This window comes from Oncorhynchus mykiss, chromosome 10 (genome assembly GCF_057628025.1).
Source record: "Oncorhynchus mykiss isolate SJ-2025 chromosome 10, ASM5762802v1, whole genome shotgun sequence".
NCBI classification, from domain to species: Eukaryota; Metazoa; Chordata; class Actinopteri; order Salmoniformes; family Salmonidae; genus Oncorhynchus; species Oncorhynchus mykiss.
The window spans coordinates 48264121-48284568 of record NC_143031.1 but is presented as its reverse complement, the minus strand read 5'-3'; the positions used below and the strand labels follow the sequence as shown (position 1 = coordinate 48284568).

At 42.7% G+C, this 20448-nt stretch overlaps 1 protein-coding gene across 2 annotated transcripts; it reads right to left on the bottom strand.

The window, feature by feature from the left end:
• Positions 1–476: 476 nt before the first annotated feature.
• cfb (complement factor B) lies at positions 477–19896 on the bottom strand. Of its 2 annotated transcripts, none has more exons than XM_090186902.1 (19): positions 18741–19896; positions 13517–13607; positions 12789–13001; positions 12500–12685; positions 12113–12295; positions 11876–11962; positions 11549–11691; positions 7791–7938; positions 7442–7570; positions 7183–7278; positions 3958–4095; positions 3725–3831; positions 3129–3258; positions 2815–2953; positions 2098–2177; positions 1877–1989; positions 1374–1503; positions 1097–1149; positions 477–860 (listed from the first exon to the last, which is right to left on the bottom strand). In XM_090186902.1, the coding sequence occupies exons 2-19, from the start codon at positions 13575–13577 to the stop codon at positions 678–680; spliced, it is 2319 nt and encodes a 772-aa protein (XP_090043028.1). In that variant the 5' UTR covers positions 13578–13607; positions 18741–19896; the 3' UTR covers positions 477–677. The 2 variants fall into 2 exon arrangements, with proteins under 2 accessions (XP_090043028.1, XP_090043027.1); XM_090186901.1 differs by lacking the exon at positions 18741–19896 and adding an exon at positions 13758–14107.
• Positions 19897–20448: the final 552 nt, after the last annotated feature.

Below are 20448 nucleotides of genomic sequence, written 5' to 3'. Positions count from 1 at the left end.
TATAAACTAAACAAAAAAAATAAACATGCCAACCCCCCATGTCCTGGGAAGTCCTATAAGGAAACTTCTGACCTGGAAAACTACTAACCATAATCTAAACGTGACACTAACCTTAATCCTAACACTCATTTTAGCACATTTTTAAACTAAATACCATTTTGCAGGTCAGGAGTGTCCGTATAGTCCCCACCCCCCCTGTCCTGTCCCGTCCTGTCCCCGGTCCCGGACCTTCGACCAGATCCTGATGCTGCTTTGGTGTTTGTAGATCCGACTGACAATACCATATGTATGCACTATGGCCAACACAGAAGGAATACAGCGAAAAGGGTATGCTTTCTCAGCCCTAGTAAAGAACACGTTTTCATCTTAAAATTCAGTCAATGAGTTCCTCAGCCCTAGTAAAGAACACGTTTTCATCTTAAAATTCAGTCAATGAGTTCCTCAGCCCTAGTAAAGAACACACTTTCATCTTAAAATTCAGTTAACGAGTTTGAGTTTATTATCAGCACCAGCAAAGAACACACTTTCATCTTCGAATTCAGTTAATGAACACACTTTCATTGATAACTACAGTTCAGCAAACTATTTTTTCGGACACATGATCATGTTCAGTGCCAGAACGACATAATCACATGATCATGAAACTTTGTTAAGAACGCACACCTTCAGCGCTGTCTCTATTTGTCTAAAAACTTAAGTGGTGCATAATCTTGTGTGTCATCCCCCAGATGCTTCTTCAGAAATGGCACAACTTTAAAAAGGTTGATGTGGAAATCTCTGGAGTCATCGCTAGACTCCTGTTGGATATCGTTGTCACCATCAGGGCACAGATTTTTGGTGCCCCAGCTGATCAATCCAACCTTTGAAGAATGGAAGCGGTGTCAGTACTAATTCATGTACATCAACTGTAGATTACAGGAGACCCCAGAGGTTTACAAATACATTTTGCATAAATAAATATGTAAAATCCCATGTACACAAAAGGATAGAGCAAAAAGTACGAGGCAAATGCACAGAAAGTTGCCACTTTCTTACTGCTCGCCTCTGTAGGTGGTGTCTAGTGCCGATGTATCTGCTGTAAATAAGTGTCTCTAACCTGGATTGTGCGATAATCATCATAGTTCTTAAACAGAGCACCACCGGAGTCACCTGTGTACACACACACACACACACACACACACACACACACACAAACACACACACAATGAAGTGGTAACGTAAGACGAAGTAATGGGACCCTTTTCTTTTAGGAAATTACAACACTACTGTTTTAAAACTAGAGATTTTCTCAATCCATTGATTTTTTAAATATTTTTTTTACAAACTTAGACAGTGAGTGCATCACACAATGTTCCATTATGTATTAAACATACCTTTGCAGGCAACATGATCTCTAGTAGGTTGACGACCACCCGAGCACAGGAAGTTTTCAGTGACAACATCCTTCAGATTATCTGATGTTATGCCATCTACCTTAGTAGCCAATTCAATACAATTCGCCCTCTGCACGAGAGAGAAAAATGAGAGAGAGAGGGACACATACACTGCCGTTCAAGAGTTTGGGGTCACAGAGATGTCCTTGTTTTTGAAAGAAAATAACAACAAAAAAATTCCCAACGTGCCATTGGAACACAGGAGTGATGGTTGCTGATAATGGGCCTCTGTACGCCTATGTAGATATTCCATTGAAAAATCAGCCGTTTCCAGCTACAATAGTCATTTACAACATTAACAATGTCTACACTGTATTTCTGATAAATGTTATGTTATTTTAATGGACCAAAAATGTGCTTTTCTTCCAAAAACATGGACATTTTTAAGTGACCCGTGCGTGGGTGGGTCTGTCTGTGTGGTCAGACATCATACAAGCACTCACCTGATCCAGGAGCTTAAGTTTGGCATCGCTCCGCTTATCATTATTGTTTACCCTGTCCTTATCATGTGACATGAAACTGACTTCTTCAATTGGATTTTTTAACAAGAGCTCTTCTGCAAGGAGAGAAATACATGAGACGAGGTAACATACGGTGCCTAATTGAACCTTTCTATATCAGGCTGTGTGCATCTTGATGGATAGGCTGTGTGCTGTAATTGCACCTTGTTGCTTGCAGGTGATTTCCTCTCCCGACAATCTTAAAGCACCACTTGTTTCCTTGGTGCAAGGTATGCAAATCGGTCTGAGGAAGACAGTAAAGTAAGAACTCATGAAAGAAACTGTGTTTCACACATTACTCCAAACAGCTGGATTACTTAGATTAAGATACATACAAAAAATAAACTTCATCACTGTGTTCATTCTTGTTCCTTCTGCATCATAACACATAGAGGTCAAATGATTGTCTCCCTTGGTAAAGATGAGCAAAAAAAAGACTATAAAATAAATGATACCAATTCTGAGCTATATTGTATGCAATTTGTGTGAACATCATAGTCTTTTCTACTAATACATTTGCTCAGAGAAATAGATTTTGTTCAACAAGTAAATCTCAAAAAGCTAACCAAGTTGGTCTAAGATCCCTCCCAATGTACCCCCAATCTCATAAAACATTTTAGAAAAAGGCCCAGTGTCGTTATCCTCACAAGAGGAGGGTGCTGGAGTATTTTAAACAGGGGTGCCAATAATTTATACCCCCATCGTTAAAAAAAAAAAAAACATATATATTACTTATTTTCCAACAAAATCTATTTCTCTGAGCAATTGTTTTAGTAAAAAATAATTTCCCAATGTATTTTAGCTCAGTATTTGTAGGATTTGTTTCATAGTCTTTTTTGCTCGTCTTTATCAAGGGTGCCACCTGACCGTATGTGTCTTACCTTATGTTGATAGAGATATCCACATCATTCTTCAGTTCGATGAGAGCTACGTCATAATCATAGAACTCCTTTACCCCCTCTTTCTCTTTGGCTTTGATATCATAATTAGGGTGTAATATTAGGCGTGATCCTGTTAGAACTGTTAGGGGACAGGACCGGAGTATACATTAGCAAACCTATTTCCTAGAATAGTTGTGGCATCCTGACATATATTCTGGCAATGACGATAAACACATGAAAAAACAAGTTGTACTAGTTTAAAAAAAAACTTTGGGTGTAAGTGGAAATGTTTTTGGAGGAGTGGCTGGTTGCACCTTCATTTTTGCCAATCGTAATCTTGATTTTATCTGCTGTGTCTGTGAACCTGAAGCAGTGAGCAGCAGTCAAGATGAAGCGGGGAGTGACCAGAGACCCCATGCATTTACCATAACGTCCATCCTCATGCTGACGGGATCAGGAGAGAGAGGTTGAACATAAATACCGTCAATGACAACATGCAAGCATTTGCATCAATATCTCATTTAAAAAGGTCAACAATATGTCAATCTTGGTGTGCACTGGGATGGGACAGGATACAGTCTGGGAGGTTTGTCAGCCATAATGTCGTTTATCACTCTCCCAAAGCACAAACAACCCGAGATATTGCATTGCAGGAACACACCACGAGTGATGCTTGAATTCCAGCCTAAAATGAAAGGCGAGATCTGCTGGCTAGCTATCCAATTCATTTCTAATTGGAATTCAAACTAATTTAGTACAGCTGTCATGTATTGCATTGGTAATGATACCTTAACACAGTGCACGGCACACTAAATCAAATATGATCATGAAGAAAGGCCACTGGTGCATTGATGAATAATCAAGCATTACAAATAGTTTCCATTTAGAAAAATGAGGCATGAGTAATTACCGGGATGCCAATCCTTGCCATCCAGGGATATCTTACACGTATGGTGTCTGCGGTGTCACGATCGTAGTTTCTATGGAGCCCGCATAGACCCACAACCTTGCTCTCATCTACATAGAGGAGAGAGGTGGCTCAACACACTGACACAAAGACACTCAAATATAGCACTCTCTGAGGGAACAAAGTCCATGCAGAGACACACTGCCATATTTGCTGGTCAAATTAGAAGGACTCACCAATTATTTTATCAAAGGTTTCTTCCAATTCTGTACCATCCTTTAGTTTAAAGTAGTGGTCCTCATTATCCCGTTTTGTCACAAGTGGCTGGATATCTTCATCAAAGATCTCCCTTCCAACACCAAAAACATAGATATCTAAAAAAACAAAAAACAAGAGGAAGTACCCAAAACATTAGGCATTAGATGAATCAAGAACATTCACATACTTAGGTAATAGACCTAGGAGTTCTGGTTCTGTTGGCATATTGAAACGTGTGGCTTTCTTTTGCAAAATAACTATGAATTAACGGACATGCTGAGCAGACCGCACGCCATGTGTGCACGAGTGCTGCAAAAATGTTACTCAATCATTTCATCCAAACTGCTGCTTGCAGCCAGGCCCTATACTATAACTTGGTTCTAATAAAGAAGATTGGCCAATGTTCTCTCTAAGCTGCACGCCTGCGTGGACGCACCGTAGCCCCGAGACTGCCATGCATGCAGAATAAATATCAGCCCACAGAGAGAAGCACGAGATTGAACTCCACTCAACTTTCTAAAGCAGTGGTCACCAACCGGTCGTCGCAATCGACTGGTTGATCTCCAAGGCATTCTTGGTTGGTCACCAAAAACAAACAACGATAAAGCCTTGTGTTCCTATTTGTTTAAAAAGAAATCTCAGGCTGTTGGTGGTAGGTGCACCCGATTCAGCAGCACTGTATTCTGGGTAGGCAAACTTGTGCCATTTTGAACTATTTCATGTGTCTGAAGGTACAAAATCTGCTGGCCCAGAGAGCAAATCAAATGCACTATAGTCCTACAGCTGGCCAATCGGATGGCTCAGATTACAATGCCTGCAGTAAAGTAGCAGGCATAAAAAGAAAGCTACAGCAAAGTTGATAATATGAGATTTCAAAATGTTTAAAACCAAGACTAGAGAGAGAGACTGTCAACGAATACAGCAAAGAGATTCTGTTTTTACGAGTGAGTTCATGTTTAAGTTCTTACTCAGCACTGTCAACACTTTTTATTCAATCACTTTTATAAGTATTTCCACTCGGCGCTACAACAAGCACTGCAGCAGTAATGAATGAGAAGGAAAGTGTATCTATAAGCTTACGTTGTTGATATTATTAGCGCCTTGGGTATTTCTTCGTATTGAGGAAAATGTCACTTTCTCTGTTCATAGGAGTAACATGAATTTGCACTGAGGCAGAAATAATGCAGTGCCACTCGAGTTTCGGCATCCGCTGGAGAACGGTGTCCCCTTTTGGTCAGTGGAGGAAAGGGAGAGAAGAGGGATGTTGAGAGGCTTTTTGGTCAGTGGAGGAAAGGGAGAGAAGAGGGATGTTGAGAGGCTTTTTGGTCAGTGGAGGAAAGGGAGAGAAGAGGGATATTGAGAGAGGCTTTTTGGTCAGTGGAGGAAAGGGAGAGAAGAGGGATGTTGAGAGAGGCTTTTTGGTCAGTGGAGGAAAGGGAGAGAAGAGGGATGTTGAGAGAGGCGGACCCTCAGTCTGCTGCTCTCTCCCTCCACTGAGCCTGACAGTCAGATGGAGGCACCATCAGCCCAGAAAATAACAAATAAAAAGCTAATTATTTAAATGTAAGCTCACTCACCTCTGCCTCACAAGTAACACAACATATCTATTACCGGTGTGATCAAATAGCCTACCTCAAATGTTAATATCTAAAAAAAAAAAAAAATTTTTTTTTTAAAAAAGGAATGGTGCTGGAATAGCGGAGGCAGCGCTCCTGTCGTCTTTGTGCTGCCTTGCTGCAACTCCATGGTTCTAAATCAGTCGTTATGCATTTAGTAAACTGTCAAAAACATGAACTTGCTCGACCATGCTGCAATATTTGCTTTGTGGACTTCACCGGACAGATGTTGATGAAACAAACATACGTGCAGTTGAATTTATTCCGCCACTGTGTGACAGTTGTCTTTTTTCTTGTCACGGTCTTATTGTATAACACGGTGGTGTATGAACGAAGAGGTTCTAGAGCAATTATACAACATATGTTGTAATATGGCTTTTTTACTTGAAAGAATTTGGAAATGCTGTTAACCGTGTTAGAGCGTTCTCAAGAAACCCTCTTTTCAGACCAGGTAGCTACTACTCTTTCGAAAGTCAAGACAGAACATAATTTACTGATAAGACAGAGCAGAATTTGCCATCCATTGAGTAAGACTCGACCATTTCTCCATTACTGCATAGCCAGTTGTTTACCGGCCAACAGGCTATGCAGTAATGATCAATTAACTGATAAAGCAACTATTAAATCTGAAACAGGGGAATTACTATAAGATTGCTCCAAGATTCTCTCACTTCTATAAAGAACTGTACACTGCTGATTGTAAATCTACACCAAGCCAGACTAAGTCCTTTCTAAAAGGAAGCCACCTCGCCGGGAGCCCAAATCTCTCTCAATGAACTCCAAAAGGCATTGGATAGCATGAATAAAGGCACATTTCCTGAACGGGATGGTATTCCTCCTTAGGTCTATTTAACATTTTGGAATCAATTAGGTCGACTATTGCGCTAAATGATTAATACAGCTATTCACAAAAGTTAATTTGGGAGAAATGTGAACACATCACTAATTTAGCTTCTATTAAAAAAAGGTAGGGATTCCCCCAGTGTTCTCACTAACTCCATCAGAAACAACAGCTCCTTGGGTTGTATTATCTCTCCATGCAGAAAAAGCTTTTGATAGACTAGAATGGACACATCTCTTGTCTGTCTTGAAACGGAAATCGTCACTAATTGATGATTCAAATATGCCAATCCCTCAATGGGTTTTGTACCTGTAACCCCCCCCCCCTCCACACACACATTTTTTTTATTCTACAAAACGAAATAATAAGTTGTTCCCCCAAAAAAGATATACTTGAGATGGTAGCCGGCTCGAATGGATTTGAATATTGTACAGTGCCACAAACCCTTGATGTTTGGATCATCCTTCTCGAGCCAACTGTTGTGTGCATGATGTAGACCTGGGTCAGTCTATAGTTAGAAAGACAACCTGTATACATGGAATGAATAGTTAAGACTAGAAGGTCAAGTTGTCGTTGAATGCGGTTCTGTCCTTCGGCTGTTCTCGTCTATTAATGTTCTTCTATTATGTCATGCTTCACGCTTTGTGTGGACCCCCAGGAAGAGTAGCTGCTGCTTTAGGAACAGCTAATGGGGGGATCCTAATAAAATACCAATGTCATGACAACACAAATGACTTTGACCTCACCAAGATATTTATCCCTTTCTTCCTTTTGATTCATGTAGACCATTTCCCTGACTTTGGCCACTGTGTCGTCTGGCCTACCCCCCATGTTGAAAGCACCTGCAAGAAAAGACAGTCAAGAGATTATTACTGAGCTGACCAAAACGCTGAACAGAAGCTTTAAAAAAAAAAAGGATAAAAAAAAAAGCTGCAATCAATAATGCAAGTCAAATACTTTCCAAACAAATACTACACATAGACAAGTAGTACTACAGTACAGTACCATCTGTGAAAAATATGAGGACATGGTGGACCTCTTTGAATAAAGTTTCATTCCGTTGTTTTTGGATAGCCATGCGTTCCAGGATGGTTTTAAAAGCAAGGTTGAGATTGGTCCCAACATTTTGTCTATCTGTGAAAAAGTACACACACCCAAACACACGCACGCACGCACGCACACGCACACACACACACACACACACACACACACACACACACACACACACACACACACACACACACACACACACACACACACACACACTATTTGTCAAGTTTATGGATAACTGGTTGAGTGTATAGTTTGGGCAATGATGATGATGTAAATACATGCAAGGTCAATCTTTGCTCACCTCCATAATTAAAGTTGTCCAAGTCAGCCAAGACATCTTCAAGTGTTTTTCTTTTTTCTCCCAAAAAATCCAATATGTTGACAACTTCGAATACGTCGGATGCGAAGAAAAGGATTTCGTAATTTGGGCTGACTGCGAAGGAGCTGACCTGTGAAAGCACAAGGTGCAGGACAGAATTACATTTAGACGTGTGTCAAAGAATGTGAGTGGAAAACTGTGGTGAACAATAACTGAAGGCATAGTGTCAGTCATGTTTGTGTTATGTGCCTACATTAAGGGTTAAGAAGACCTGCTCTGGAACTTTTGCGAATACTAAGTATGCTTTAAACCTCCCACTTTGGGCTGGATGTGTCAATGTGTAGTTCATAAATACATCATCTATGAGCAGAATTACTGTTTCACCTCAAATTCGCCACAAAATAACTGTTTTTCTGGAAGCTGTGCTGTGCCATTTTGCCTACATTTTCCTCACGTGGGCCAGCCCAATTTGAGTTCAAACAATAAGCTTCAGCCCCTCGCCATATACAGTGCATTCGTAAAGTATTCAGACCTCTTGACTTTTTCCACATTTTGTTACGTTACAACCTAATCCTATAATGGATTAAATACATTTTTCAACTCATCAATCTACACACAATACCCCATAACAACAAAGCGAAAACAGTTTTTGGGACATTTTTGCAAATGTATTAAAAATAGAAAACAGAAATACCTTATTTACATAAGTATTCAGACCCTTTGCTATGAGACTCGAAATTGAGCTCAGGTGCATCCTGTTTCCATTGATCATCCTTGAGATGTTTCTACAACTTGATTGGAGTCCACCTGTGGTAAATTCAATTGATTGGACATGATTTGGAAAGTCACACATCTGTCTATATAAGGTCCCACAGTTAACAATGCATGTAAGAGTAAAAACCGAGGCACAGATCTGGGGAAGGGTACCAAAACATATTTGCAGCATTGAAGGTCCCCAAGAACACAGTGGCCTCCATCATTCTTAAATGGAAGAAGTTTAGAACCACCAAGACTCTTCCTAGAGCTGGCCGCCTTGCCAAACTGAGCTGAACAAGAACCCAAATGGTCACTCTGACAGAGCTCCAGTGTCACGTTCGTGAGGAGAGACGGACCAAGGCGCAGCGAATGTTGAGTTCCACATATTTATTAGAAAGTGAAACTTTCTAATAAAAACAAAACAAAACAATAAATCAAATAAACTAACAACGAAACGTGAATACGTGGTGCACGTGCACAAAACACAAAATAATATCCCACAAAACAGGTGAGAACAGAGAACCCTTAAGTATGATCCCCAATTAGAGACAACGATAATCAGCTGCCTCTAATTGGGAACCATACTCAATCCCAAAACATAGAAACAAAATGACTAGAACACCTCCCTAGTCACGCTCTGACCTAAACACCATAGAGAACCAAGGGCTCTCTATGGTCAGGGCGTGACATCAAGAGGTCCTTCCAGAAGGACAACCATCTCTGCAATTCTCCACTAATCAGGCCTTTATCGTAGACTAGCCAGACGAAAGCCACTCCTCAGTAACAGACACCTAAAGGTTGCTTGGAGTTTGACAAAAGGCACCTAAAGGCTCTCAGACAATGAGAAACAAGATTATCTGGTCTGATGAAACCAAGATTGAACCCTTTGGCCTGAATGCCAAGTGTCACGTCTGGAAGAAACCTGGCACCATCCCTATGGTGAAGCATGGTGGTGGCGGCATCATGCTGTGGGGATGTTTTTCAGTTGCAGGGACTGGGAGACTAGTCAGGATCGAGGGAAAGATGAACAGAGCAAAGTAAAGAGAGATCCTTAATGAAAATCTGCTCCAGAGTGCTCAGGACCTCAGACTGGGGTGAAGGTTTACCTTCCAACAGGACAACAACCCTAAGCACACAGCCAAGACAACGCAGGAGTCTCTGAATGTCCTGGAGTGGCCCAGATAAAGCCCGGACTTGAACCCGATCCAACACCTCTGGGTTGACCTGAAAATGGCTGTGCAGCGACATTCCCCATCCAACCTGACAGAGCTTGAGAGGATGTTCAGAGACGAATGGGAGAACCACCCCAAGTTTGTAGCGTCAGGTGTGCCAAGCTTGTAGCGTCATACCCAAGAAGACTCGAGGATGTAATCACTGCCAACTGTGCTTCAACATAGTACTGAGTAAAGGGTCTGAATACCTATGTAAATGAGATATTTCAGAATTGGTTTTTTAATAAATTTACAAAAATGTCTTTAAAAAAAAAATACATTTGCTTTATCATTATGTGGTATTGTGTGTATATTGATGAGAAAAGTGACAGCTAGCAAGTGTACACACAGCAGAGCGAGAAAAAGAGAGAAAGCAATGACATGGTGCACATATCTGCACATATGTGAGGTAGTACGCATTTTTCGGGGACCACTTTTGGCTTGTGAGAGCTACTTTCAGAACCACTGGCTAAAAAGTATACAAAAGTACCAGGGAATCTCTTTAAGGGATCCCCTGCTACGACCTAATTTATTTAGCAACCACATAACATACACTACATGACCAAAGATATGTAGGCACATGCTCATTGAACAAATCTCAATCCAAAATTATGGGCATTAATATGGTGTTGGTCCCCCCCCCCCATTGCTGCTATAATAGCCTCCACTCTTCTGGGAAGGCTTTACACTATGTTGTAACATTGCTGCGGGGACTTGCTTCCATTCACCCACAAGAACATTAGTGAGGTCTGGCACTAATGTTGGGTGATTAGGCCTGGCTCGCAGTTGGCATTCCAATTCATTCCAAAGGTGTTCGATGGGCTCTGTGCAGGCCAGTCAAGTTCTTCCACACCAATCTCAACAAACCATTTTTGTATGGAGCTCGCTTTATGTACGGGGGCATTGTCATGCTGAAACAGGAAAGGGCCTTACCCAAACTGTTGCCACAAAGTTGGAAGCACAGAGTCGTCTAGAATGTCATTGTATGCTGTAGTGTTAGGATTTCCCTTCACTGGAACTAAGGGGCCTTGCCCGAACCATGAAAAACAGCCCCAAACCATTATTCCTTCTCCACCAAATGTAACAGTTGGCACTGTGCATTGGGGTAGGTAGCGTTCTCCTGGCATCCGCCAAACCCAGATTTGTCTGTCGGACTGCCAGATGGCGAAGCGTGATTCATCACTCCAAAGAACGCGTTTCCACTGCTCCAGAGTCCAGTGGCAGCGAGCTTTACACCACTCCAGCCGATGCTTGGCATTGCGCATGGTGATCTTAGGCTTGTGTGCGGCTGCTCAGCCATGGAAACCCATTTCTTGAAGCTTCCGATGAACAGTTATTGTGCTGACGCTGCTTCCAGAGGCAGTTTTTAACTCGTAGTGAGCGTTGCAACTGAGGACAGAACATTTTTACACGCTATGCACTTCAGCAGTCAGCGGTCCGGTTCTGTGAGCTTGTATTGCCTACCACTTCGCGACTGAGCTGTTGTTGTACCTAGACATTTCCACTTCACAATAACAGCACTTACAGTTGAACGGGGCAGCTCTGGCAGGACAGAAATTTGACGAACTGACTTGTTGGAAAGGTGGCATACCTATGACAGTGCCACGTTGAAATTCATTGAGCTCTTCAGTAAGGCCCTTCTACTGCCAATGATTGTCTATGGAGATTGCATGGCTGTGTGCTCGATTTTATACACCTGTCAGCAACAGTGATGGCTGAAATAGCCGAATGCATTTACATATAGTTGTACCTTGTGAGTACCTGTGAACATACCTTTGTGATAAGTTTCTTGACAGCATTTCTTGCTTTGTTAAACTGATCCTCCTCAATGCTGTCAGAGATGTCCATAGCAATGTATATGTTAAGCTTTCCAGCTTTATCGACCGTGATCTTCTTTCCTTCCTGATCTGTGTCATCTGAAAGGCACCGGCAGGATATCTTACTTTGACAATCACCGGTGGAAGAGGATGTGTGTGAGGAATGGTGCCGCAAGGAAAATACGTGAAAGGTTTGGCAAATATGTCACACACTTATGGTGATATTGACAACAGAATAAAGACTTGATAAACATCACATATTGGTTGTTACGGACAGACCTACCGATGGGCCCTGCCAACTGAAGGCTCTCTCTGATTGCACTGCCGAATGCCTCCGTGACCTCCAGTGCAGTGTCATACGTGTGCTTGTCTGCAAACAGAACAAAAGAACCAGACAAACCACAGGGTTAAATCTCTCTTTCTCGCAGTCTATGAAATTGGACTGTACGTGACAATCTTTAGGTATATTTGAGCTGCTTGCAAAGGTGTCATTGTCTAGGGCATCTTCATGGGTCCTTACAGTAACATTTAGGCTCAGTCCCAGTCCATTGGCCATTCTCTTGACATACACGCTCCTTTGACCCCAGCAAATGTAAGCCATCGTCACAGCGGTATGTCACTTTGTCTTCAAAGCCAAAACCTGACACAGACCTCCTAGCACCGGCCGGAATCCCAGGGTCAGCACAACGCTCTCCACCTCCTGCTGTAAGACAATGTGGGAGAATGTCAGCGGGAAACAGAGAGGGAGGGTGTGTAGAGAGGCAGAAAGGTCATAGCGTGACGTACTGTGTGTAAGCTGTGAGGCTGAGCGCCATTTTTAACGGGTCAGTGTGACCAACAAAAAAAAGAGCGTCCTAAGGAGGAAGAGAGCGGCGGAGGCAGAGAGATGATATAGTTTGTTACTCACAGTCATGTCTGCAAATGGGTGTTCCCCCACTCCACTTCCCATTGGGTTGGCACACACGGGAGGATGAGCCACGTAATGTGTATCCAGTGTAGCACTCATATGTGGTCTCATTGTTGACAAAATATTGCATTTGTAAAGGAAAGACAGAACCATTTTCCAAAACCAAGGGGTTTGGGCATTCAACCACTAAAGGGGGAAAACATATGGAGGAAGCAGTGTTTAAGTAGAGTTTAGCTTATTTCAAATATTGTTTTTATTAAAAATACCAGCGCAAGGAATTGTTACTCACTCTTGCACTTTTGTATAGGCCTTTTATGGGGAGTTGGTGACCAAGTTCCACTTTTCTGACACAAGCGAGTTAAAGCTGGATAGGGATAGTACCCTTCTGGACAGTGGTATATCAGCATACTGCCATACTCAAGCTTCTTGGTAAGAGTGTAATGGCCTCCTTCCACGCCCACATTCTCCTCTTTACAGAAGACTTCACACAGAACACTGACACCTGTGAGGTCAGTGCAGGAAGATGTTCATGTATTTTACACCTAGGCATGACTGGGCCCAGGTTGGGAAACTGGCTACAATACCAGAAAATGTCAGAATTTTGTCAAATCAAAATTCTTCATAGTATACAGAAGCCGAATGGATGAAGTCAAAGGTCAAAGCTGAAGATGTTTTTGTGTGTGTGTGTGTGTGTGTGTGTAAGTATTTGGATTCTAATACCCCAATAATCATTGATGTTGTTCATTATGACATCCAATCATTTTTATATAATCACCCCAAACGTAAAATCCCACTTTGAATATTACCCAGTCAAAACGATCAAATACAACAAGTGGTTAAAAAAAATCCCTCTTATATATATATTCATTTTGAGTACATACATGTATTTCCTTTTTCCAGCCCCCTGTTATATCATCCAGAATACAGGACAATTTGGAAAAATGTGCAACAAACGTTTCTAAAAGGTAACTGAAGACAACCGCAGTTTGAACGTAAGAGTCATGTCAGGGCACTTACCCATATAAAGAGGACATATCAGCAGCGCTGCACACAAACTCCAGCAATCAGAAAGAATCATGGTGAATCACAGGTCCAAAAGTAATACAATCTGCAAAAGAGTGTGTATTTATACACAGGTAGGAAGGATAAGGGGGAAGGCATGACTTAAAAAAAAAAAAAAAAAAAAGCACACTGTCACTGGTTAACCTCAAGTCAAATAAAAGATCAACGACCCACTCAACAAGAGACATACACTCACAAAAAATGTTTTGAGCCTGCGACTAACTAACAGAATTGTCTATTAAATGAAACATTATTTGTATTTTCATAAGAAACTCATCGTCGGGACTGCTTTTCTCACAACAGTGTGCACTCAAGTAAATAAAGCTAGCCTTGGCTCTGGATCTGTGTGTGAGTAATTCCTGTAATTATTTCAGGATTGTTCATTATCTCTAAATTCAGTCTGTCTGAGATACGGTTGAGGAAGTTCTCTCTTCCTCAAACTTCTGACACAACTGTGGCTAGAGGACAGTCAATAGTTATTATGTTGGAAAGATTGACCAGACTATTGAGGGTTACTGTGGGTTACAGTGTTGCAACAGCCAATACGGGGAACTGCCTTAACCCCTCAACATATATTACAAGGGCTTTGGCTGGATGATGTCACACAGAGTTGACATCTGCACATAGCACACCCCTATTCGATGTCAGGACAGCTCTCGGTCCCTATTACACTGAACAAAAAATATAAACGCAACAATGCAACAATTTCAAAGATGTTTACTGAGTTACAGTTCCTCTCAGGAAATCAACTGAAATAAATTAATTAGGCCCTCCTCTATGGATTTCACGACTGGAGATGAAAAGCAACTGGCCTCAGGATCTCGTCACGGTATTTCTGTGCATTAAAATTGCCATCTATAAAATGCAATTGTGTTCGTTGTCTGTAGCTTATGCCTGCCCATACCATAACCCCATCGCCACCATGGGGAACTCTGTTCACAACGTTGACATCAGCAAACTGCTCGCCCATATGACGCCATACAAGTGGTCTGTGGTTGTAAGGCCATGGTAGAAAGCAGTTCTGGTGGACATTCCTGCAATCAGCAATGCCAATTGCACACTCCTTCAAAACTTGAGACATCTGTGGCATTGTGTTGTGTGACAAAACTGCACATTTTAGAGTGGCCATTTATTGTCCCCAGCACAAGGTGCACCTGTGTAATAATCATGATGTTTAATCAGCTTATTGATATGCCACACCTGTCAGGTGGATGGATTGTCTTGGCAAAGGAGACATGCTCACTAACAGGGTTTTAAACACATTTGTACACAAAATTTGAGAGAAATAAGCTTTTTGTGCGTATGAAACATTTCTGGGATCTTTTATTTCAGCCCATGAAACATGTGGCCAACACTTTACATGTTGCGTTTATATTTTTTGTTCAGTGTATATCGTCTTACATTATCAGAGGCTATAAGTCATCCTGCCATGTCAAAACAACATAGATGATTACTCATGTAAGTAACTTATCTTCGGCGTTCCCCTTTAAGGCAAACAAGAAGTCATGTCCAGTAAATTGACAGACAAGGCTAGTGTAAACAAGTCAGAGTAAACAAAGAATGTAATTTCCCAAAAACTCATCCAATGAGTAATGATTGAATAACGATTTGCATTTATGGAGTGCTTTTTTTCTTCTCAGACGCAGAGTAAGACCCCAATCCCCACCAATAGGCCCACCAGTACGTGACTATCGGATCAACAATCCCACTGTTCCACAGTAAACGGCAGTTACATTCGTACAGGTAGCCGACAGATACAGTATGCACTTTAACCTCATAGTCATTGTACCACTTCAAATCCAAAGTGCTGGAGTCCAGCCCCAAACAACAAAACGTGTGTTACTGTCTCAATACTTTCGGAGCCCACTATTTATCAGATGTTTCTTTGTTTTGGAGCATGGTCACTTTTGAAGTGTTTTTGTCACAGGCCAGTTCCCTCTGTCAACCATCTCCATCTTGATTAATGGGTATCAACATATACAGTACCTACCAGTAAGATGCCAGTAAAAGAAGGAGAGATTGCTAGCTAGAAAATTATATTTTCAATAATGCAGAATAAGACAAAAATAATTTCATGGGAAATGACATGCTAGAAATACACACAGATTCTTGGGGCTTTCTTTCTTTCTCTTGAAAACTGTAGCCTGTCTGCCATGTAGGCCTACTGTGAGATGTGTAATGTCATTTAATGGTTTACCTGGAACACCACACGGCAGTCCCCACTGGAAAAAATAAAGCTATGCTATACTATTTTATTCTATTCTATCACAACATTACGAGCAGAAGTGGAAAAAGTGTTCAATTGTCATACTTGAGTAAAAGTAAAGATACCTTAACATAAAATTACTCAAGTAAAAGTGAAATTAACCCAGTAAAATACTACTTGAGTAAAAGTCTAAAAGTATCAGATTTTGAATGTACTTAAGTACAGTGGTGGAAAAAGTACTCAATTATCATACTTGAGTAAAAGTACAAAGTAAAAGTAAATGCTACACATCAAATTCCTTATATTTAGCAAACCAGACGGCACAATTTCCTTTTTTATTACTTTTTTTGACAGCCAGGGGCACGCTCCAACATTCAGACATAATTTACAAAGGAAGCATTTATGTTTAGTGAGTCCAACAGATCAGAGGCAGTAAGGATGACCAGGGACGTTCTCTTGATAAGTGTGCGAATTGGACCTTTTTCCTTTACTTTTAAGCATTCAAATTGTAACAAGTACTTTTGGGTGTCAGGGAAAACGTATAGAGTAAAAAGTAACACATTTTCTTTAGGAATGTAGTGAAGTAAAAGTAGTCAAAAATATAAATAGTAATGTAAAGTACAGATACTCCCAAAAATGACTTAAGCAGTACTTTCAAGTATTTTTAATTAAGTACTTTACACCACTGATTACGAGGGCTTGGGACTATAAGATTCTATCAAAAATGTTGTTATTGACATAGTTCTGTTCAATGCTTTCTACCTGTATAGTACTCTAAATTACAGGCCTCTCTCATCTTTTTAAGTGGGAGAACTTGCACAATTGGTGGCTGACTAAATAGTTTTTAGGTATGTCTAGAAATGTACACATTTTGTGATTTAGCAGGAAACAATCACTCCCCCATTGCTGGCTACAAATGATCTATAACTGGGCTAATAACTCCCTAACTAGCAAAGGATATGAACAAAATGTGTATATCCCTTTGATCTCAAAACAAGGGCAAGTCTACTCAGAACCACTCATGCTGTAAACACAGTCCAGTTAAAAGTAAATGGCACAGATCCATATATGGCTGTGTTTATGCCGGCAGGGTAGCCTAGTGGTTGGACTAGTAACCGAAAGGTTGCAAGTTTGAATCCCCGAGCTGACAAGGTACAAATCTGTCGTTCTGCCCCTGAACAAGGCAGTTAACCCACCGTTCCTAGGCCGTCATTGAAAATAAGAATTTGTTCTTAACTGACTTTCCTAGTTAAATAAAGGTAAAATAAATAAAAAATGCCGCACAGGTCTGTGTAGAGTATGGGCTGAGTAGTGTGTGTCAATGTAATAGAATCCTGCTCCAATGCGTTCTGCCTACAACAAAATCTCTTGCATAGTTCAATTTGTTTTGGTTTGATGCATTGAAAGTGGCTAATAGTGCGTTGATTCAATAACAATTGCCACAGTAAAGGCAGTGGTGGGCCGTCAGGGCCAGCAAGGCCTTCTCTGCTGGCCTAAACATCATCAGAATATATATATTTTTTAAATATATTTTCCCACAAATATGTATTAAATTATTCCCCAGAGTAAGAGTTATACTCTTCATTTCATAGCTTTCCTCTTGGTTGCACTGCTTCCAGCCCCAGGTTGAGATTTGGAGGGCTGGTCTTTATGTTAGATCTTTTATCCAATCATATTCAGCCATCATGTGTTGCCAGGGGTCTAAAATCTGCCCTCAGGCCTTCAGAATCAACAGTGTGGGCGCTTGTAGCTTAAAGTGAATGGAAAGGAAAATTTAGTGTCAACCAATCTGCTTTAGAGTTGGCTATTGTACGCCTGCTGGCTGGCTCCAGTGTTACACAGGAGCCAGCTAGCAGGCGTAGTGCATGCACGTCTTTTGATTGGATTACCAATATTGAGAGGCAGGTCCTATGGGCAGGGCTATGCAGAACCTCAGAACTAGGAAACTGAATTTGATAAACTAATTAATTTGCGTACTACTAAGCTGTTTTTTCAACCCACAATGGTAGAAGGAGGAGAAGATATCGATTTGGTCGAGGATATAATTATAACGCCATTCTCAAGACGAACTTCTCAAGAAAAGTTAGACATTGTAAGGAAAGGTCGCCCGACGCCGACGCTACAAAGCCTGTCACAGGCGGGAAAGGGGTTCGTTCGCCACTTTCAAAGTTCCAACTACGAGCGCTATCAATGGCTTACAGGCTCCGAGAAGCACTGCAAACTGTACTGCTGGGACTGCCTATTATTTGCAAGTGATCGATTTGGTGTTTGGAGCCACACTGGCTTTGCAAACTTGAGTTGTCTAACCAAGGCAGCAACGAGACACCAAAGTACGGCTGGGCACTTACAAGCAATGGTGCTTTTGAAAACTTTTGGGGACACCCGAGTGGATCTACAGCTCAACGAACAAGCGCACAGGGCAACGGAGCTGCACAATGAAAAGGTGAAGAAAAATAGGGAAATATTGAAAAGACTCATTGATTGTGTCATGTTTTTGGGTAAACAGGAACTTTCATTTAGGGGACACGATGAAAGTGCTAACTCTTTTTTTAATGGACTTAAAGCTCAAAGTTTGTGGACCAGAAATGGATAGAAGAAGAATATTAATATAACTCTGTTGCACTCGACTATGTTCTTGCCTATTAGTTGAACTGTACTGTATTGTATTCTTCCCCTGCAATTCTCTGAATAAAAATGTCAATTTCAAGGTGACGCAACACCTGGTTATACTGCGTTTCTGTCTAAATGAATCCATATAGTGTCTAGAGCCATGGCATCATAATGATGGTAATAAGAGGTGGATTAATTCGGGTGGGACTGTGTAGGACCTCACTGAAGGCCCAAGCCCACGGCATGCCACTGAGTAAAGGGAAACGTTGATAGTGTTAACAGGGAAAACTCTTGATGTCAGAAGGTGAGTGTAGCTGGTGCATGAAGTCAGGCGCAGGAGAGCAAAATGAGTGAGCAACGTACTTTACTCGCATGGCTCCAGCAGTGCGCCTGCACCAGCCTCGGGGATGACCCCGAGGCGCAGGGCGATCCGGATGGAGACTCCCGCAGCATCGATGGGTCTAACACGTCCTCCACCGGCACCCAGCATCTCTCCTCCGGGACCGTACTCCTCCCACTCCACGAGGTACTGAAGGCCCCTCGCCCAACGCCTAGAATCCAGTATGGATTGAACTGCATACGCCGGGGCCCCCTCGATGTCTAGAGGGGGCGGAGGAACCTCCCGCACCTCAGACTCCTGGAGTGGACCAGTCACCACCGGCCTGAGGAGAGACACATGGAATGAGGGGTTAATTTGATAATCGGAGGGGGAAGCTGTAACCTGTAACATACCTTGTTCAGTCTCCTCAGGACTTTGAATGGCCCCACAAACAGCGGGCCCAGCTTCCGGCAGGGCAGGCGGAGAGGCAGGTTTCGGATCGAGAGCCAGACCCGGTCCCCCCGCCTCACTGAGGTTTTCTGGCGCCTCACGGCCTCGATCTGGCTCTGACGCCAAGGCGCCAGAACCGGCTGGTACCCCAGTATGCACTAGAAGGGGGAGAGGTTAGTGGAGGAGCGAGTTCTGGGCCAGGGCATGAACGCCGCCCACTCCCCGGGCCTGTACTGGCAATAGGACTGCAGAAACCTACCCACATCCTGGTTCATTCTCCCCACCTGCCCATTACTCTCGGGGTGAAAACCCGAGGTAAGGCTGACCGAGACACCCCAGACGTTCCATGAACGCCCTCCAGACCCTTGACGTGAACTGTGCAAGTGCCTAGGAGCCTTGCACTGGGCGCACACTGAGCAGGAGGAGACATAAACCCTCATGTCCTTAGCCAAAGTGGACCACCAGTACTTCCCACTAAGACAGCGCACTGTCCGACCGATGCCCGGATGACCAGAGGAGGGTGACGTGTGGGCCCAATAGATCAAACGGTTGCGGACAGCAGACAGCAGCCCAGCTGGACAGTGGAGGGGAGTGGGCTCTGTATGTAATGCCCTCTTGATGTCCGCGTCCAGCTCCCGCTCCTCTGTGTCATACATCCAGGACAGTGCGTCTGCCTTCTTGTTCTGGGAACCTGGTCTGTAGGATAGGGTGAAAACAAAACGGGTAAAAAAACAAAACATGGCCCACCTTGCCTGGCGAGGATTCAGTCTTCTCGCTGCCCAGATGTACTCCAGATTGCGGTGGTCAGTCAAGATGAGAAAAGAGTGTTTAGCACCCTCGAGCCAATATCTCCACGCCTTCAAGGCCTTGACGACAGCCAACAACTCCCGGTCCCCCACGTCATAGTTTCGCACTGCCGGGCTGAGCTTCTTCGAAAATAAGGCACAGGGGCGGAGCTTTGGTGGCATGGCCAGAGCTCGGCTCCTATCCCAGCCTCGGATGCGTCCACCTCCACTATGAACGCCAAAGAGGGGTCCGGATGAGCCAGCACGGGAGCCAAGGTAAACAGAGCCCTCAGCTGAGCAAAAGCCCTGTCCGCCTCAGCTGACCATTGCAAACTCACCGGTCCCCGCCTTGACGTACAGGTCATGCTCCATCAGTCGACCAAACACCCTGCGCACCAGGGACACATGCTCGCTGCGTGTAGCGGAGTATATCAGGATGTCATCAATATACACCACTACACCCTGCCCGTGCAGGTCCCTGAAAATCTTGTCTACAAAGGCCTGGAAGACTGATGGA